This window comes from Pimephales promelas, chromosome 21 (assembly GCF_988280905.1).
Source record: "Pimephales promelas chromosome 21, fPimPro1.hap1.1, whole genome shotgun sequence".
NCBI classification, from domain to species: Eukaryota; Metazoa; Chordata; class Actinopteri; order Cypriniformes; family Leuciscidae; genus Pimephales; species Pimephales promelas.
The window spans coordinates 18538075-18559921 of NC_142789.1; the positions used below are offsets into that span (position 1 = coordinate 18538075).

A 21847-nucleotide genomic window follows, 5' to 3' on the forward strand; every position below is an offset into this window, starting at 1 on the left:
CTGTTGCAGTTGTGCTGGGATACCCCTGTCTTCACTGGTATTATGTTGGCTTTTTTCCATTGATCTGGTTCTAAGTGCTTCTTCTTGTACCGCCATGATTCGAGTCTTTGTGCTTTCCTTTAGTCTTGCCATTATGTCCTCCCACATGTGGGACTCTTCAGTCAGTGTCAACCGCCTGTGATAGACCCAGTGCTTGTTTTGTCCCATTGGGTGTTTTTTCTTGCCATTACATTTCCTGTTTTTCTTCCTCCAAATCAAGTGTCTTCCATAGCATATGCTATGGAAAATTTGATATTTTCCACTTGTGAACTGGTATTTACTAGTGTGTTGCATTCAAGTGCTTTTGTTGTCGTAATGTGGTAAAAAGATGGAGATCCAGACCTGTTATTTAGCTAAAACTATTTTAGATTGCTCAAGTCATCTACTACTGCAAGAAAATGATTTATCTAAAACTCAAACTGTAAATAATATGCTGTGTATTTTCTAGATCATGAATAGTATTTTTCGCGTTGCTCACCGCCATTTTGAAATGGTCAAAGGTTATCTCCTCTCGGCAACTCGTGAATCAATATTCTATAATACCACATGTGGGGTGTTCATGTGCATTTTCCACGTCGGCTTTTGGTATTTACCATAATTACCATATCACGTGAACGCACCATTATCCTAATCATGTCTCCCACAGTCCCAACAGATGTCTGTCACTCTTCTTCCTTTCACTAACCAAACACACTGTTCCCAGATCAGTTTAGCTTTTCAGTGTGAATTTCGACAAGATGATCTTCTGTTTTCCCTTAAACATCCAGACTGTCCCTATTAATTTTAAAATGCAAAACACCACACAAACTGTGAAATCCCAGTAGCTCACAGTTAGCTATGTCTGTTGGTGAAATCTTGTGTTTGAGATATGACGAAGAGAAAAAAACAAAAACAAGAAAAAGTAGAAATGACAAACACGCAAAAATAGAGATGAAAGATATATGTTTTGCAGAGCGAGCTCTGCTTCAATATATATTCACATCTTCTCTGTGCCTTGAGACATGGTTTGGTTTCTTAAAAACTTTCCTTTGGATGGACCATTTTTCTGTCACTTTTACTCAAAGCCTTTGAGCTGTGTGTTGTGAGCTGAACAGTAGCTGTATGTCTAACCCAGAAACAGAAGAATATGACGCTAATCCCTTTCTCTTTATTGCAGCCTCTGTTATATTTCAGCGCAAGTGTAATTCTTGATATAGAACTAGCCCCTAATATCATCACTATGAGGTTTTTATGAATGCGATTTTGTGTTAATTGACTTGGCTCAGGGCTTGATTTGTCTCGGACACATATATCACACACTTAAATACATATAGTAAATTCTTGGACAGCTTAACGTGCTTAACACCTTCTGAATGTTAGGGTGCACATTTTCTTTCCCCCCTTATGTCCTATTTTGTAGGACGGTGGAGATTTGGCCAGGAAAACAGAGGGAGCGAGAGGGGGAATGGCTTCAGAACATAATGCAGGTCAATTTTGAGTGTTATCACTCTTTCATTCCACAGACTATTGATATCCATTTCAGATTTACCTGGCCCTAAATGTCACATAAAAACAAAACAAACAGGTCATTTTATATGGGCAGTTTCCATTTATATATAAACTGCCCTTTAGATACAGAAACTGCTCTTTATAAACTGCTCCTGCATAAAACTGCCCTTTTTTGCTGTTTTTTTATTTATTTTTTTTATTTTTACAGAGATATGTAATTGGCTTTTATTTTATTATTGTCTTGCATCTTACAGTTTTTCTCAATTGCTTTGGCTCAGTTCTCAAATGTTTTTTTTATTTCCCAAAACATTAAGTTCAGATCTCTGAACAATTCGCTTCTTTTTCACATCAGATTGGAATTTCTTATTGATTTGAGCAAATTGCAAATGCTTTGGCACATGTGTGCAAAGAGTACATACAACTGTCTGCAGTTTGGACAACAAATAATTGCATATGGCTTGTTGTTCAAAACTGATGACCCGATTCTCACTTATACTGTCAAACACTTCAGAACTTCTCAGACATTTTTTATTGTGTAAGCCATCACATTCAAAACGATCTATTCAATTATCATTATTAGTACACATGAATGTACTGTTTATTCTAAAATATATCTGACATTGACATTGTTTGTAGTGTTTGCTAAATTGGCACATGACCTCTAATTGCATTCGCAATCGAATTGCAAATTACCTCTAATATGAATCAACCATTTAACCATTTAACCAATCAACTTTGGGAGTATATATATATATATATATATATATATAGATTATATATATATATATAGAATGGAGGACATTCACAACCCTGAACTGCAGCAACATGCTCATGGAAGAGCAATTGGAAGGCGTGTTAGAATACGGTAGAGGAAGAAATAATCGAGGAAGAGGTGGAAATAGAAGAGTCAGAGTCTCTGATGAAATCAGAGCCACACTTGTGGATCATGTCATAAATCTGACCATTGCAGGGGATGGGTGCAGCATTCAAGGAGATTTTTTCCATTGTGTGTGGCAATGGTAACATCAGATGTGATGTTGATGAAAATCTTTGGCCTGACCAACGTGAGCGACAAGATGTCCACCAAGAATAATTTGTTTCTTTTTTTTTTTCCATGAATGTTATTTGTTGTTTGTGTATTTGTGGTAATACACAAATATGAAATGTAAAGTGAAATTTTGTTACTCTTGTCAGTTACTTTACATGTACAGTAAATGCACTTGTATTGTGTATATACACATGAAGTACAAAAATAAACACTGTAAACACTGTTTTTTCCTTTTTTTACTAACTAATATTGACTTTTCTCAACAAATATGAGATTTGTTTACAATAAACCCTTAATTTTCATGGTTGACTGTTGTGGTGAAAAAACAACTAAACATTTTGACCAGTGTGGCTCACACAATGACAAAAATACTTTAGATTTTGGTGGCCTTGGCCAAATTATTGACAAAATAACTAGGTTTTGAAGCATGAATTAAATGTTTTGGGTGAGTAACTACATTTTGCAGACATGCTATAAAGTTTTGAAGTTCCTGCAAACAGTTGTGACATTTGCACTCACAGTTTAGAGAATGTTAAGACTGTTTCGAAAAATGTGCCAAAGCAATTGAGAAAAACTGTAACTAAGCAAGGTAAAATAATTGCAAAAATATTGGAATAAATAGATAACAATGTGATGTTATATAAAATATTATTTCCAGTGCACATAGATAATTTCTTTATTTGTGAAAATACTATAATATGATTACAGAATCAAGTTGATAGAAGTATAAACCATGTTTTATTGTACAGATTTAATTCAATTAGAATTTTTATGTCATATTGAATTTTACTATCTTGTCACATTATTTACTATTTTAAATAAAATATTGTGATATCACATATCGACTATATATATCGACTGATATTGGCATCAGCAAATAAATAAATAAAAATAAAACATAAATAGTCAGAGATAGATAGATGGATGGATGGATGGATGGATGGATGGATGGATGGATGGATGGATGGATGGATGGATGGATGGATGGATGGATGGATGGATGGATGGATGGATGGATGGATGGATGGATGGATGGATGGATGGATGGATGGATGGATGGATGGATGGATGGATAGATAGATAGATAGATTTTGATGTTGTTTCATTTGAAAAACCCTGATAGACCTGCGGAATATTGTGGGGTACTTTCCTGTTATCCGGACCCCATGATGGCCTGCCCCTAACCCCGCCCCTAAACCTACCCGTCACTGGGGTTAAGACCAATCAGGGATGACTATAGTTCCGAAATGGTATATGGTGGGGTCCGGATAACAGGAAAGTACCTATTGTGGTTATTAAATCAAGCCCTTAACACTGTCAGGTTAAGATGTCTCTCAGCTTAACCCCATGGGCATTTTTCATTGACTCATCTTAAAAAGGTGGTTTATTGCTTTTTTTCTTTGCATGATTGTGTTTATGGGGTTCAATATAACATGGATTTGTGTTTTTCTTTTTTAAAAAGTCTTATTTTTCATAAATTTCACCTTTACTGTAAGCTGCTTTCTCCTCTGTCATTTGAACGACCAGTTGACTTCATGAGTCTATGAAATCACTCCCTCAGAAACAGGAAGTGGGCTCAGATTGGTTAGTTTGGGCCGGTGTGATGTGATTTGCTAAACTGTAGTGCACGTTGTCCGGAAAATTCACGCCCATTACCTTTACGGGCGAAGTTGCATGTATTGTTCATGTCAAATGTACATAATGGTGTCGATACTGCAGTATCAGTATGAGCCAGAATCAGTGGCGATGAAGAGAGGCAAGCAGAACATCACCACACACGGCTCTTAAAAAACGTTTCTGAATGGTAATTTGCCTATATTTTTTTTTACGTTTGTCTTACACAAAATAGCATTGAACTAACTGAGTTGGCATTGGTTTAACACTAGAACGGCCACAACGGTCATTTTGACCGTTTTGAATTTTATATCTATAATAACTTTGTTGAAAAAAATAATAAAATCCTGCTGGTACCTGACTTTTCCTAAAATTGTCTGTATTTTCATTTAAAATGCTTTTCATATAAATTAAGTTACGTAAACGTAAGGCAAAACAAAAAAAATGAACATATTACCTATTTCGGCCATAGACGGTCATATTGACCGCACTGAATTTTGCGGTATTTTTTTGTTAAATATCCCGCGGTTGATCTGGTCTCTCTCAACTGTCAACAGAATGGTCCGTCCGGTCACCTCTGTAGCGGTGTTTGCTATATAATAATTTCTACATTAGTTGTTGATCAGAAATAAGCAAATAAAACCGGACTACAGTTATCTATAATTCGGATGCAGGGGAACAATCGGAGGTGGAAAGTGACAGCGACGTTTCCTGGGTGCAAGTTAACATTTCCTCCTCATCAGAGAGTGATTCAGAGTCAGAGTCCACATCAAGCAAAAAGAGACGGCTGCTATCATCAGACACGGCGGATCCAGATGTTCTATTTACGTCGGATGATCCTGGTGAGCTCTGCTGCCCTGTCCTGCGCTGTTTGTTTTGCTGCATGGGCTGTTCACTAGTTCTGCGAGTCCTATTATTATAGCCTTGACCGCGTCGCAAATCGTCACTATCTAACAGTTTCGTCATAGTTTTTGTCATTCAAACCTAGTTTTTATTTAGTTATCGTCTCGTTTTCGTCTTTGAAAAAATGTGGTTGACAAAAATAATTACGAAAATTATTCATCAACACTGTTTTGAATCTAACGGTCAAAATGACCGTTTGTGGCCGTTCTAGTAGTTTTGGAATTCTGGCACTTCTAGTGTTAAGTTCTTGATCAAATCAAAAAATAACATAATAAAGTATATATACATGAAAAATACATTTACAACATTAGTACATATACAAAATTCAGGTCCAAAATGTTTGTACGCGTTTGCCGTAGACACAAAATAGCATAACTAGTATATATAATATATCAATAGCAACATTAGCAACAATAGCAACATTACACACTATTTACACACTAAAAAGTGAAATCGCAATCAACGTCCCATTTAATCTAAAAAGCTGTATGACAAAGATGGTTGTCAACCTGCAAACAATCGTCCCTGGTATAGTAGCTCCTCCATATGAGTGTTTTGATGAAGCCATTGCAAGGTTTGGATGCCCATGACAGGTGGGCTGGTGTCCACCATATTTTGAACCCTTTCTGTCTCCATAGCCCCCTTGACACAGAGATTCCCGAAAATTACACTGATGAGGTGTCTGATCCCGGTATTGTTACCAGGTCCCCATCCGGGATCAATTCCAGGATCAATCCTGGGACATGTTTGCGTTCACACAGAAGGCACTCCAGCAATTTTATGGGATCAACGCTCTGTGTGAAAGGGGCTCATGTAACCTCACATGCGATGCTTGTAAACGCTCTATCCAAACTGTCTGTTTGTGTCCCTCCCATCCTCATTTTGTTGCCTCTCCCCCATCCCTTTCTCTATTTACTTTTCTGTTCGCACTTTTTAGCATCCTTTTTTCTTGCTACACGCTTTTTTTGGTTTTCATGTGGGTCTCTGTCCGGAGAGTTGTGTTGTACCGCTGTCTGGCATCGAATACTTTAATTTATTCTGTAGCTTACTGTCATCCATCAGGGATTTAGAGACAGAGGGAGACTTGTGTTCTCTCTCTCTGTCTCTCTCTCTCTCTTTCCACCCTCCCCTTCACTCCTCACTGCGGGGGGCTCACAGATCCAAACCAGGTTCTGATATGATTCTTGCGAGATGAACCTCACCTCTCTGAAGATCCAACTAAACAATGGGATCTACTTGAGCACATACATGTATCAGGTAGGTGAAGGGCTGTGACCCGTCCTGGCATTGGCTGGCTGTTTAAACATGTACATCTGCGTCCGCTGACGTTTCTTGTTAGAGCCTTTGCCTACATGGGAATTCTTGTGCAGAGTCATTCTGAAAGTAAATCGCAGAAGGGAACACAGACTAAGTGGCTGTTTGACTTGCTTACATTGCAGGTTTGACGGTGCATTAATTAACTCAAAGCAGGGAAACAGGCCACTCTCAGTGGCGTATTTAAACTTTAGTGTGTGTATGGAAGCGTATATACGTGTGTTGCTTATTTCAAGTGTTTTGTGTCGAGGTATTTATGTTTGTATTGTATCGTCCTTAAATGATATCAATTTTCATTAGAAGTTAATAAGACTTGTATTTAGAGAATATATCTTGATTTTTTTTTTTTTTAATCTTTTTTATACCCAGTTGTTTTAAGTATAAACCTAATTCAAATTATTTAAGATTCGATTTGCTTGAAACAGACACGGACGCAATATTTATGTTCTTGTCTTAATATGTTCAGTGTCCCGCACGTGTGTTATCGCTAATTAAAGACAAGCTGTTGTTTTTAGCACACAGGTGCTGTGCTGCTAAATGATAACTGCCTGTATGTGTCTGTAGATTTTATGTATAATCACAGTGTTTGCAAGACATTTTGCTGTTGGTCTTTTCATTCTTGCATCTTTAAACTTATCTAGCCTCCGTTACAATGCACTGGTAATGCATCACTTGCCTTGCACAGCTAAAAACAAGATACACTGATGAGTGTCATGACAACAATGGATGCAAAATTTAATTTACATGAAGCAAAAACTTTGAACTCGAAGGTAGCTTAAACTTGTTGGCCGATACACTGTTTTTGGACTTACACTGAAATGGATATTCGTAGAAAAACACATTATTTTTCCAATAATAATTGGTAAAATTGGGTTACTTACCAAAATGGTCTATAAAACGTAACTTAGAAAGTAAAAATGTCTCTGAGATTGGAATTTGCAACCTTATTTGTATATTTTACTTATTATATTTTAAGTTAATGTTTTATTATTAATGTCTTCATTCATAATAACTTGACCGTAAATCCCCAAGCTGCATATTTCTCTATATAAAAACTGTGTTTTTCAAGATGCATTCTCAAGCACTGACTGCAGTGAACTTCTTGAGCTTTTTCTGTCGCCTGGATCCCCAGAGAGAGAGAGAGAGAGAGAGAGAGAGAGAGAGAGAGAGAGAGAGAGATTCCAAGCCAGGTTTCTTGAGACATTTTGTTGTTTGGTAATGAGGAATACATGCGTGAAGCTATTTTGGGTTGAGGCACCACAGAGAACAAGAGAAGGAGCGATAGAGGTGGTGATCTGATGTGAAAGTTGTTGGGGAGAACTAACTTTGGTTCTGTCAGGAAGTGCCGGCCCGACACTGTCTTTTGTGTTCTCTTGTGTATCTATTGATGGATGTTTTCTCTATTCTCACCAAAGGCACTTTTGAGCTTGTCAAAATCAGACCGTCTGTGATGCATGAGAGAACGGAACTCTGCAAGAGCCGGTGATGTGGATGTGACGGTTCCCTTGGTCATGTTATGTCACGTCACCTAAAAGATTCACTTTCAGTATTGAGGCTCAGTTCAACTCTTGTTATATCCTTACCCAAAATCCTGTCAGGCTAGCTAGCCGTATATATGTCCTTTGAAATGTGGCGTGTTTATGTTCCTGCCGAATGCGAGTCTGCTTCCTCTCGTTCTCGGTGAGCCTGATGGCTGTGCTGGACGTTACTGGAGTTCACTGATGAGAACGACATGTGTCTGCACCTTCACAGCATCTGCCTCCACTAGAGTGTGACTGACAGATTCGGTCTGATGAGAGATGTGTCTCTCTCTGTGCACTCTCTGCTTTTCCTTTTCTACTTTTCTCTCTATTTGTTTATCTGTCTCACTGTTTAGCTTACTTTCTGCATTTGCACTCGATTAACCCTTAAACGCATACCTCGGGTCTTTAGTGACAAGGGTGTCATTCATTACCCTCCTCCTCAACAACCTTTAGTTTCTCAATCAATAAATTATGAACAATATAACACGAAAATAAAATATTAAAGAAGGCCTGTTTTCTCTCTTTTTTTTTTTTTTGTAAAAATTGTAAACAACCTGAGGTGTGTAATAGTGTAAGTAGGCCTATATTTTCCTGCTCACAAATAATAAAATCTTTGATGACTGAATAAATGCCACAAGGTGGCAGTGTCTGATACACAATGACGAATTGACATTTCACTTATAGTTGCCGCAGGCAGAAAACCAAAAACAAAATTATAATAGGAAGTATCATCAGCTAACTTGAAATGGCTCAGCGATTTACTGCAGAGCAAGTACTGGTGTCACTTAATGCTGGATTTGGTGAAGTAGCTGACAGTGGTCAAAATATTGATTTTGAAGATGTTGAAAATTACAGTTTTGAGTATTTTGTTTGAGATTGTGATAATGAGCCAGATGCTGATTCTGAATGTACTGGGAAATGAGCTCTGACAAGGACTGTGATTGTGAAGTCAAACAGGTATTTATGTGATTGTAAATATTACTTGAGAAATGAATGAAGAATATAGGTTTTATGGCGAATTGACTGTCATAGATGGTGTTACGGAAAGTCACGAAGAGCGCCGTCTTCCGGGTGACGCCATCCGACATCTGTCGGAAAAAGCCGAACTCTAATTGCGAGCGCTCCTGATAGAGATTGATTCATCATAATAGCACATTAAAGACCAAACATAGGCAGAAACAAGAGGGGTGAGAACAATGCTTGTCCTGCAGGGTTTCAAGCTCGCCTTCTTTTTACTTCATCTTACTGACCCCAAACATTTGAATGGTTGTGTAATTGGACCAAATATATATTTTGAAATACTGCTGTTAAAATAAATGTATTGGGGAAAAAAATAAAAATAAATAATATATATATATATATATATATATATATATATATAATTTATGCATGTATTGATAAATGTAATTTGTCAGAAGAACTATATGAAACTTTTAGAGTTGTTTTACAATATATATTTGGTCTCTTTTCTGTGTGATTTTTTTTTCTTCTTTTTTTCTGTTTTATCTTCTCGGTTTCTGTCAGTAATCTTAGCTTTGGGCTGTAGGATCAGAACTGGTCCCACTGAGCTGTGTCCCCTGTCTGTGATACACTTCAGTAAATGTGTATTCTGGCATTTTGTCAACTGCGCTTTTGTTGCCTTTGCACCTAATTAAATTTGTGTAAGACTGATTCATATTTTTGGTCCTGTGCCAAAACCTTTTTTCAGTTATCGGGTAGCTGCCTCTTCTGACATTTTACAATCTCTAAGGCCCTGTTTACACCTGGTATTAAGATGTGTTTTGGTCGATCGGATCACAGATAGACGAGGCAGACGCATACCGGTTTGCAAGTGGTGTTTTAATCTGTCTCTTTTGTCCACTTTCAACCACTTCTGTCCTGATTTGTTTGATGGGAGGGTCAATGGGTTGGTATGTAAATGTAATTGCTTTTCAGACATTTTGATCTAATGCAAAATAAGCTTGTGCAATTTACATATGAACATCTAACAGTAATAGTATGGGGGCTGTTGAATGTTTGATTCTGATTGGCTGAAGAACATTCTAAGGTGTGCAATTATTTTTGAGGAGATCCACAGCTAAAGTAGTTCCAGGAAGGTCTGTATTAAGAGTGTATTCACACCAGGAAAGTCCGATAGTTCACGACGATGTCCTGCAAGACGGTTCCGGCAGAGAGAACATGCTCTCATGTGCGCCTACCATGGTATGCTGACAGTGGCACTGCGCAAAAGATGGATAAGGTATAAAGTTTTCATTCATAGAGAATGTAGTATGCTACAACAGATGACTTTCTCATAATGCAACTCCGACTACGGAAGCCTGTTAACTCAAAGGCGCAGTGCTTTCTTGCAATTGGGTCGGTTCATGTCCACACCGTAAACGAACCGTACCAAGACCACCTCTTCAGCTGGGTCTCGATTCGGTTGTTTGGTCCACACCAGAGTTCGATTGCCGTATTCACACCTGTCCAAAAGGTCTGCACCATGGGGAAACGAACTACGATTTATCTTCGATTTAAACGAACCAAACAAGGCAGGTGTGAATACACCCTTAGGCCGTGTGTCCACCAAAGCGTTTTTATCCAGTTTTCTAGACGCTCTGCTGAAGACGCCATGCTTTGGGCGCTTGAGAGCGTTTTTTTTCCGTTGAGACATTTTGTTGCTATGATACAGAATATCCGCAGCAGATTGAATGTTGACAGTTGGTCGGTGTGGTATTAGTCCCGCCCCTCCTCCACTGTGATTGGATGGCTGGGTAAAAAGTGACAGTGATGAGCGCTGCGTTTTATCTAAAGTTGAACATTTTTCAACTCCCAGCGACCAGTAAAAACGCCGGGCGCTCGGCGCTTCAGCGTGAAAAAAAACGCTCAGCGCCTCGGTACGCTCATGGCGTTTAAAATACGCGGCGCTCCTATTGAAATTGAAATGGGAACATTGGGAACATCAATTGAAAACATACGCCAGGCGCGTTAGAGTTCTTAGAGTTCCATATCACTTCGCCAAATCATGTTTTCAGGTATTTCAAAGGTCCTTAAAGTCAACAACAGCAAAAGAACCAAAACTCAAGAAAATAGATATAACAAGTAATATGATCAAAATGACATGCAAGGCACAAACTATTTCAGTGACAAACTACTTCCATTATTTATTACTATTTAGACTATTTCCAACTATTTTCCACAAAATTAAGCTTTATTATCTATGAAGAAGTCAGCATTGGCGACTTTATCAATATATCGTTTCGCAACAATTTTTTCAGAATGGTTGAAACGTTTCTGTACTTGAAGCAATTTCGCTGTTAGAGACGCTGTTGCTGAATACTGAGTGACTCGGGTTATTTACATATGCTAAATCTCTCTCTCTCTTTCATAACTACATTAGTCTGCATATCAGTGGCTCAAGCCTCCGTTACTACCTCTAAAACAAAGTTTTGGAATTGGCAACGGAGGCTTAGGTGATGTTTCATCAATTGTTCCTAATTAAATAGCTACACTGTATGAAAAAAAAAAATCCATAGTAGAAATAAACGAATAATGTCCTGGCAGAAAATTGCCCGTACTTTTCCATTAAGTTTACGGACGTTTAAAACAACACAATGCAATGCATACAGTAATTCAAAATACAGATAAAACATCAAAATACTTCATATTAACATGGTACAGAGTGATATGAGACACATCACACTATAGTGCAGATGTTTAGGAAATTGCTTGCCTGAAACAACAGTCATTTATCCAGATTTACTGCAGAATCAGAATCAAGTATGAGAGCCCTGTCTCTTTAAACAAGCCCAGTTGTATATGTTAGGGAGTAGTGGAATATAATGTCAAAGGCTGGTCTTTGTTTCTAACACACACAAAGTTCAGGGATGCATCGTTTTCTGCCGCATTGGCAAGGGTGACGACAGCGGATGTGTTCGAGCCATCGTTACCATGGTACTGATATCACACCTCAGAGGGAAGTGGAGGTGCTGAAAACACTAATCTGGTTTTACATATGCATCCTGTTTGCTTATCAACCGAGTCGCTTTAGTATGTATTGAGCAAGATCGGGGGTGTTATGGAAAAATCTGATCCTAGATTCTCTGTGTTATCTGATACTTCATCCATAAATCTGCATTGCGATGTGAGACTGGAGGTCCATTTGAAATGATAAATGAAAAATAATTATTATAGTGTAATGGTCCTTACACATGATTCAGACATATATATATATATATATATATATATATATATATATACACATGCATGTACTGTATATTTAAGAAAAAATATTATTTATATATAAAATATTTATATTTATATATAATATAAATTATATATAAATCTATATACAGTATATACATGAAAATATTTCTTAAATATATACAAGCATGTGTGTGTGTGTATATATATATATATATATATATATATATATATATATATATATATATATGTAAACACAAACTTTTATTTTGGATGCGATTAATCATGATTAATCGTTTGACTGCCCTAGATCTAATGTTTATTATTAACAATTATGTATTTTATTATATTGCTGTTGCTGCCACTTTTTAAAAGCAATAAGCCTCTCGAGACAATGCATTCCAGGGATTTTATCACTGTAACACATGACCTTGAGTGACTTATTGGTTTATTCTGTCCTTCAGTGACATTTTGTAGTTTTTCTGCAGCATCGGGTTTGATTTTACTCCATATTGTCTCCCCTGGGACTCCCTGGGCCAGTGATTTATAACTTTTCTGTGGAATGAAGTCTTTGTGGAGGCTATCATTAGCCCACATTTGACCAATCAGGGAGGAAATTTACATTAAACTACTGCAGTGATGAGTGACTGTTATAAATTTCACATTGGTTTGTCAGTGAAACCATCTGTGCTGCTAGCAGTTGATAAAACAGTGTTAACTGCATTGCGTTTACTCTCACTATTTGTATTAATATTTCATATGCTGAGCTGTCATAACTGAGCATAAGTTTACTTTCCATGTGTCATGTTAGAGAGTGAGCAAAGTGATAGAAATCATTTTTACAGTGTAGTTTGATTTTTATAAAGTCTGAGAATAAATTCTCTTTGTGAAATGATAGATGAAGGGAGTGGTGAATCTGCAGGATGTTAGTTCCTGGCTGCCTTGATCAATCAGAATATTTTGGTGCTCTTTAAATGCAAACTTAAAAGTCTAGCCCCTCGCCTCTGCTTCGCCTGTTCCAGTATCCACAGGCATCCTGTCAGTGTTTAGGCCACTGCTGTCCAAACCTTACATGCCTGTCTCTATACTCTGCCCAACTGATTCCAGCCCTGGAGTGCATGGCCCTAATCTGTCCAGATCCCACAGGAGATGCTGTGTTTTAGAGGAATCAATCCATTAGCAGCTAATTAAGCACTAGGTTCTGCATACTTTCCAACAATTACCTCTTTGCATTGGGCCAAGGGAAAGATGAGCCAAAAAAGAGCAGCTGTGGTATGAAATAAACCAATATCAGTCCTCCTATCAGTCCCAACCCTTCAAACCCAAAAGCCAAGAGATTCAGTCTGCTTTTTGTACTCTGACATACCCACTAATGGACCTTCAGGGTGTGTAGATGTATAAAGCAATGTTTATCCGCAATGTAGTCACAAACAAATTTTAATAAAAGTAAGCAAAATTTAATCTACCAATGACTTCAGTGTTATTGATGATTCATTAAATTCATGAATGGTTCTTGTATTGCAATTTGCACGTATGGTGATGTTTCAATAGTGCCTGTGTTGTTTAGCAAAATAGTGTTTTAGTCCGTAAATTTTATTAATTTCCATGAATTAGTTTAGTGTATTGATTCAATTGATTCTTTTTTAGTGGTTCACTTGTCTAAAAAAGCTTTTTTTTTTTTTTTTTTTTTTTTTTTTTAGCTGTATCGTCGTACTCAAGCACACTGTTAACAAGGTCTACATTGAAAGATAGATAGGGTTTTTGTGCTATTACAGTAAGATTTAACATATTTCACATAGAAAGAATACAATTACTTTTTTTTGACCATTTTGACCATGCGGCCACTAAACAGCGCTGTGAGATCCAGTGAAAAAAATGTGTTCCAGTTCGGTGTTGTCCTATACAAACAACAAATCAAATGCCTTGTGATGTAAACTAGTTAAGTCAGATGAAACAGCTTTGACATTATCACCAACACTGATACGGAAAACATGAGAAACATTGAACCACAATGAGACTGTTTCTAAAATTTCTAAGAGACATAACATGCAATATTAATTTGTGAAATGTTCACCTGTTTGGTAAGTGTTTGTGTCAGTTAGTGTCACAATGAACTGTCTGGTTTTCACTCTAGAGCAAAAATCTGCCTTTAAACTTTTGACTTTTTTTTTTTTTTTTGTATGTGTAAAAGCACTCATTGAGCAGGAAGGCTTGACTAAGCGGTCTTAGTTTACAACAGAGAGTGGCTAAAGACCTGTACAGATGTTTGCTTAGTTCTGTTGGCCTTTCTTCAGTCCTTGATTTTCAACATGTTTCTACTGTATATTCTGGACCCATTTCATGTGTAAGACATTGAACATTGTTATGGATTTGGGTAGACTAAGAGAAATCGGCTTACTGTAAGCTTGTCTGGTGGAGGTGGGGAAAAAGTTTAAAGCTGTTTGTGGCATTTCTGCGTGAGCGTCTGTGGAACATTTATGAAAAATTAAACTACTTTGTTTTTAATGCCGTCGCCGATAATATTTAGGGTCAGTCTGTGTCAGTTCAACCAGAGGTCCCCAGTTAAAAAATTTGATTTTGTTCATATATTTTTTTCTGTACAAATACAAACATACAAAGTGATGAAAGCCAACATTTTAAATGTCACAGATGTATATTTACTGAGTAATCCACTATTTTTTAGAGTAAAAATTAATTTGAAAGATGGCAGCATCATAATTGTATATTTGCACAGAAATTGGTAGGTCTGTTAATAAAAGCTGTCGACTTAAGCTCACTTTGCTGCTTTATATGCCAACATTGACAGTTCAAAAATGGCAAAAAGCACGTTTTTTGTCCGTAACTCAGGAAATATTAAAGATATAATTCCAATTAATTATATAGGGCCTGGGCCTTAAAAATTAAGATTTCAAAAGAAGAGTTTATTAAGAATGAGAATCTAAGATATTAAAGGGTAGCTAAACCCCTGGTCAGAGCCTGACCTCCACCCACTGGCAATTTTGAAAAATGCTGTAAAAGCAGCAGAGATAGAGGGGACAAACCGAGGGCAGGGCTTCACTTCATCAGGCAGATTTCACTAAAAGACCTACCAATCTCTGTGTAAAAAAAAGAAATAAATAAAATAAAATAATGATGCTGCCATCTTTCTAAAGTCATTTTTACACCCCTGTAAATTGTCTCTAAATCTCAGGAGGATGTCTACAGAATAGTGCATTACTTTATGTTTGTTGTTGTACAGGCAAATATCAACAAAATAAAAAATTTGAGCCAGGGAAATTTCTGAAATTTGGTTGATTTGACACGGAATTACCGTAATTTAGTAATTTCAAAATAAAAGAAGTTTGTTAATTTAAATTTATAGTCTCAAATGACAATGTTCTGTAAAATCCAACATGCCTGATCAGACTTTTGTAGTAGTCCCTTTTACATTTACTGTACCTGCTCTGATATTTGTAGTAAAGGATTTTATTTTATTCTGCTTCATCCACTGTCATATATGCATCGAGCGTCAATAGACCTTGGCTAACCATGTCAGGTGTCAAATGAACAATACTGTTAAATACTATACTGTTGTATACTATTTGTAGCATATTGAATAGCCTCTACAATGTGTGTGTGAGTGTTGTAGTAATGTGGGCTTCAGAATGACTTAATCCTGTGCTCAGAAACGCTGCTGTATTTGGCAACATTCCTTCCTTTCCTTAATCCCAAGGCTTTTACCAACCAAACAGAGAAATCCCTGGAGCTGTCTGAGCTCAATACTGCTCACCTGCTGACAACCGTCTCACAAGGTCACAATGCTGGCTGACATGTTGTGGATTTTTACCTCTTTTATTGGTACTGCTGCAGTATTTGACATTTTAGAAACTCCTTAGTGAGTTTAGCTGCCATGCAAAACATTGTCCTGATTTGAACGAGTATTTTTGCCATAGAAATGTTTTAAATAATTGAGGATGGTGATGTTTTATAGCCATCAAAAATTACAGAAAGTTTGGATTCAGTTTTTTTTAAGAGCTAATAGGCATTAAACGTGTTCACGTGTTCACATGCTTTTTGTCACAGACAAAAAGCACTCACACCTCATATGTTATCATCTCATGAAAACACAAAACTATACGTTTACTGTTTTTACATGATTGATGTCCATACGATGACCTGTAACAGCAGTGTTCCTTTCCTGTGGTGCCATTTTTTTCAGTGCCAAAATGGTAATTATGTCAGCCTTATTCCTCTGCTGAGAAAATAGTTTTAGAACACACAGAAAAGTTAACTGTGGTACCTACATTGACGCATAAATGAAGAAAGTGTTCTCAGAGGCTCAGCTTATGAATTATATCTCAGTTGGACTGATTTGCTTTTCATATAGTATTCACCTGAGGAGTTATGTGCTTATGAATGGGATATCTCAGCTTTTGCAAGTGTTTAACACCACTAGAGCTTGAAGTGTGAATGGCAATGAGGCTGCATATATTGCATAGTATAATGGTACCATATGATTGTGGTGGTCAATATGGTCCATATCTGTTATCCATGCTCATGCTGAATTCAGTGACTTCATTAAATGCAATACTTACAAATTAAAATCATCATTTTTAACTGCAATGATTTCATTTTAAAGTATATCTTTTTTTTTTTGAGACAAAATACTGATTTTTTATACTGACCATTTATTGATATTATGTGGACATTTTTGGATCAATTGGAGTTTGAAATATTATTTTTGTAAAGACTTATTTATAGCAATAATAGTTGTTTGGTTAACTTCAAGAGCTGAAAAGTTTTATAGCAACCACTTTTAAGCAGAACCACATTCTTTAGACGAGAAAGTAAGTCGACTACTAACTGGGGGGATTTCAGGTTTTCACGCTCACAAGTCACAATAAAAATATAATCCAGGGCTTCAAATGCAAAACCTCAGCACAGAAAATCCTCTTGTGTTACTTCTATAGTTCTGGAGTTGCAATTTCCCTTTTTGAATTGAGCACTGAAACAGCAATCTCTGATGACAAACCCCAAATGCTTGTTTTCAATTCCTTTGTTTATTCTCAAGCATTTATCGAGGAGTCGTGACCCATTGAAATAGAATTGCTTTCTTTGATACAATGTGTTTTTAGTGTCTTTCACCCATTCCTATAATCAGAGAAATGCTTGACTGTTTCAGAGGCCGTTTCAGTGATTGGAAGAGGCGGGAAGATCCAACATCTGTTTGTGGATTTGAACGTGCTTCCTGCCTATTCCTTCACTCCTGTGAAAAAAAAATCAAATGAACGCACTGACCCATTTTCCTTTTTCTCTTCCCCCACCCAGTCCTTTCTGCCCCTGTATTTCAGTCAGGCAGCATTATTCAAAAAGCAGAAAAACAGCACACTAACACAATGTGTGGCCTTGAAAGTAATCATTAAGCATGGCAATCTTAGCTGACCCAATAGCCTGAATACAGTGTGTTAACTTGATAAAAACTCATTTGCTGCTTCCAAAAGCACTAACGTATGACATTTGGTTTGAAAAACCATTAAACGTATGTTGTATATAGTATGAAGGAAATTTGGACGTGTCATTGTCTCATGACATACGGCAGTTGCTCCGTTTCACTCGCATTTCGTCCATTCACAAATCCTCTCCTGTGGCCTCATGGAATAGTCAAGTGTCCATTTAATACACACTTCAGAATCTTGCTTGGAAGAAGGTAATTTTTGTCTACTGTTTTATAAATACTATGAAATCAAACATACTGCGTACTCGGCTCACATACTGTTTAACCTACTATTGTATGGAAGTACGCATATTTGAATACAGCGATTGTCAGTGTGGTCATCACTTCATTAGCAGGAATCAAGAGTCAGCTCGCAGAAAAGAAACTTCCATGGTAGTTCACCCAAAAATAAAAGTCGTGACTTCATCCTTCATTCTCACCCTCATGTCGTTCATAACCTGTATGACTTTCTTTATTCTTTGTTCTGGAACACCATAGAAGGTATTTTAACAAATGTTTCAACTGTTTTTGCCTACATAACGAAAGTCAATGTCCAAATCAACACCACTATTGACTTCTAGTGTATGTGCAAAAAAAAAAACATTCTTGAAAATATTTTCTTTCATGTTCCACCGAAGAAAGAACATACATAGAGGTCTTTAAATCATGTCAGAATTTTCATTTTTGGGTGAACTATCCTCTAAGAAAGTTTTTTTGATCACATGATCCTGAGTGGTGCAATTTTTTGATGTCTTTTGATATTATTTTAACACATTATTGGATTCAAACCCTTCTGCTCCTCCAAAGCAAAATAATTTCGTATCCCCCTGTTGCCGCTCAGCAAGGATGACAGTTTCTCCTGTCCATTTCACCATCTGTGGAAAATCCATGTGACCATTTTTTCAGCCCCCTAGTATTTTGTGCACTTGAATTAAAGAGCGTATGAATGCATGCATGCCGAAACAGGAGGGGGTATTGACATGCTTCAACAGTGCCCTGAAAGTTTCCCAAAAGACCACGAGTAACAGCTGGGTTAACTGGGCCTAGTGCCAGAGGCTTGGCCAGGGCTCTTCGCAGAACAGAGCAATTGAGCCATGCAATACTGCAGCCCTGATGCCGGCGGGACTGACAGGCAGAGCCCAAATCAGAATGTCGCTGCCTTCATGAGAAATGCAGTGTAAATGTTAGTGGAATGTAATGGATAATGTGGGTGATGTCCTGATATACTGTAGATCAGTCTCATTCTTTTTGTTTAATGGACGTTCTGTTATATTAACTAATCCTGAAACACAATATATCTCTTGCCCTTTTGAAATAAAATAGATTGATCTTCTACGTAAGCCAACGATAGGTGCATTCACAGCAGATTAGTGTGACAATGTTGAACCTATTCCAATAACTGGGGAATTTTTTTTTCAATCACGCAGATTCCAATTAAACTGATTGAATTTTGTCCACAGAATTTTGCAGTGCAACATTAAATGTGACCACACTATGCAGAAAGGGTTATGGTTAAGATGTCTTGACCATGCATACAATTGAGGGCCCACATTTAAAGGGATACTCCACTTATTTTGGAAATAGGCTCATTTTACCACTCTCCCAGAGTTGAGTTGAGTTGAGTTTTACCGTTTTCAAATCCATTTAGCCGATTTTCTGATATTTAGAAGAATATCAGTAACCAGACAGTTTCTGGTCTCATTGACTTCCATAGTAGGAAAAAAATATATACTATGGAAGTCAATGGGACCAGAAACTGTCTGGTTACTGATATTCTTCTAAATATTAACAAAAAATGGCTTCGAAAAAAGCCTATTTCCAAAAAAGTGGAGTATCTCTTTAAACATAAGTACCTATTTAGTCCTTACAAACATTAGATTTTTGTTTATTAAAGTGTGACTGGTGTTTTGGCATTTCTGCTGGCTAAAGGTCCTACTCACACCACACAAAAATGGGTGATGTCCATCTGTGTGGTCCTGTGTTCAAAATGTGTGGTCCTGGTCAACAAAAGGCCAGTAATTGTGGGAACAGGACTTAAAGCTTTACTAACTCTGGAGCTCTATGGGCTATGATCATTTATTTTCATTGTAGGAGACATGTAAAGGAGGAGACTGAGGAGGAGATGTAAAGATAGATCAATAACAAACATACAGTATGAAATGTGACTATTTGAACTGTTTGTGACTATTGAGTTATTATCATTCCTTGAGCAGATATGTATAGCCCTGGAAGTTATGAAAAAAAGACATGTCAAACCAGAGTGTTGTGTATTAGTTTGGTGTAACAGTAGCATATTGGTGTGAATTATTTATATCGAATGAAAGAATTAATTTCTCTCCTTTCTCTCTCTCTCCTGACAGGAGTTTGCTACCCTGACTAAGGAGCTGAATTTGTGTCGAGAGCAGCTTCTAGAAAAAGAGGAGGAGATATCGGAGCTTAAAGCAGAGAGGAATAATACCAGGGTAAGCAGACATCCCAAATACTGTACATTCTGGACAGTACAGGCCCAGTATTTTGTTTTACCCAGTATTAAAGGAGAACTCCGGCGCAAAATGAACCTTTGGTCTAATTACACATTGGTACATAGTCAACCGCTCCCTGAGATTTGTTTTCATGATTATTGAATACAAAGAGTTTTATCCTTAAAAACCCTTTAGCTTATAACTAGGGTTGGGTATCGAGAATCGAGTATCGATTGGAATCGGGACTAACTTTTCGTCTTTCCCGGAATCGTTCAAAAGTTAAAATTTCGATTCCTAGTTTCGATATTCACAGTCCGCCGAGCGGAAGAAGAAACCGCTGAACAACACCAACGAAGAAGCGTCTACCGGAAGTGTTGGCATAACCGCGCGAGTCGAACATGAGTAGCTTACGTCGGTGGTCCAAAGTGTGGCTTTACTTTTCTAAAAATAACGAAATCTCGGCAAAATGCAAAATTTGTGACAAAAGGAGTATTTGTGACAGAAGGAGTATTTCCTTCAGAAAGGATTATTTCCTTCAGAAAGACCGTTGGTTAGCAAGGTTAGTTAAACTTTTTTGACCCTGCCTCTTAAAAGAATTAGAATCGAGAATCGTTAGGAACCGGAATCGAAACAAGGAATCGGAATCGGAATCAGAATCGTTCAAATTCAAATGATACCCAACCCTACTTATAACGCTAGAATATGGGCATAGAGTAATGAATGTCTTTATAAAATATTTGTCTTTATAAAAATCTGCCTTTATATATCTGTCTTTATAAAATATCTTCTTATTAAACGGTCTGTACACTTACAACATTCTCAATGCTTCGGTTTGCATGTAGGGACCCTGATTATGCTACCGTGTTAGTGTTGGGCTATTTTGAACCTTGTTAGTGGTATTAATTAGCAATTTTTATTTTCATTACTCTATGCCCCATATACAGTGCTAGCGTTATAAGATTTTTAGAGATAAAACTTTTTATATTTGATAATCAAGAAAACATATTGGACATGTTGTCCTTTAAGTGTTTTGTCCCATTATTTTATTTTAGCTTTAGTTTATTTTAGATAAAGTTTTCAGTGAGTAAGATTTCTTTAAAAAAATGAACTTATTATTAAACTATAAATTAAATTAGAAATTAATTTAGATATGATAACTGTTATTAAGCAAGGATGCATTAAATTAATCACAAGTGACAGTAAAGACGTAAAATATTACACAAAATTTCTATTTTCAATAATGTGACACTAAAGACTGGAATAATGAGGCTGAAAATTCACCTCCGCCTCGAACAATTAAATTTTTAAATATATTAAAATGTCTAAATTCAAATTCTAATAATATTTTTTAGAATATATCTGTTTTACCCTATTTTTGAACAAGTAAATGCAGCCCTGGTGAGCAGAAGAGACTTAAAAAAATCATTCTGAGCTCAAACTGTTGAATGGTTAGAGAACTCATTTTGTAGCCCTCAATCGGGGCATGTGGTCTATACCACATGACCCCAATCAACCAATCAACTTTACTAAAAAAAAGGTTCCCTTCATCTCAGAGGAATAAGATTTTGTGACTTTTCATACATTATCTATCTATACACACAAAAAAACTGGGCTTGATTTGATTGTTCTGAAGGTATGTAAAAAAAAAAAAAATACACTTCTGGTCTTCAGGGTCTTTCAATATGACCCCACATTAAAATTAATGGGAAATGTGAAAAAAAAAAAAAAACTAAATATATTTTCTTCATGTATCAAAAAAAAAAAAAACAGAAATGAAGAAATTTACACAGAAATTAAGGCC

General features: G+C 36.8%; 1 protein-coding gene across 9 annotated transcripts in view; it reads left to right on the forward strand.

The window, feature by feature from the left end:
* ppfia4 (PTPRF interacting protein alpha 4) overlaps positions 1 to 21847 on the forward strand; it is a 129842-nt gene that overhangs the window by 41687 nt on the left and 66308 nt on the right. For 8 of the 9 annotated variants that reach the window (XM_089125310.1, XM_039673671.2, XM_039673672.2 and 5 more), the window contains exon 2: positions 19945 to 20046. In XM_089125310.1, coding sequence (XP_088981436.1) covers positions 19945 to 20046 — 102 coding nt within the window. Of the gene's footprint in view, positions 1 to 6268; positions 6350 to 19944; positions 20047 to 21847 lie in introns of those variants that run through there. The other variant, XM_089125309.1, reaches the window with a different exon arrangement.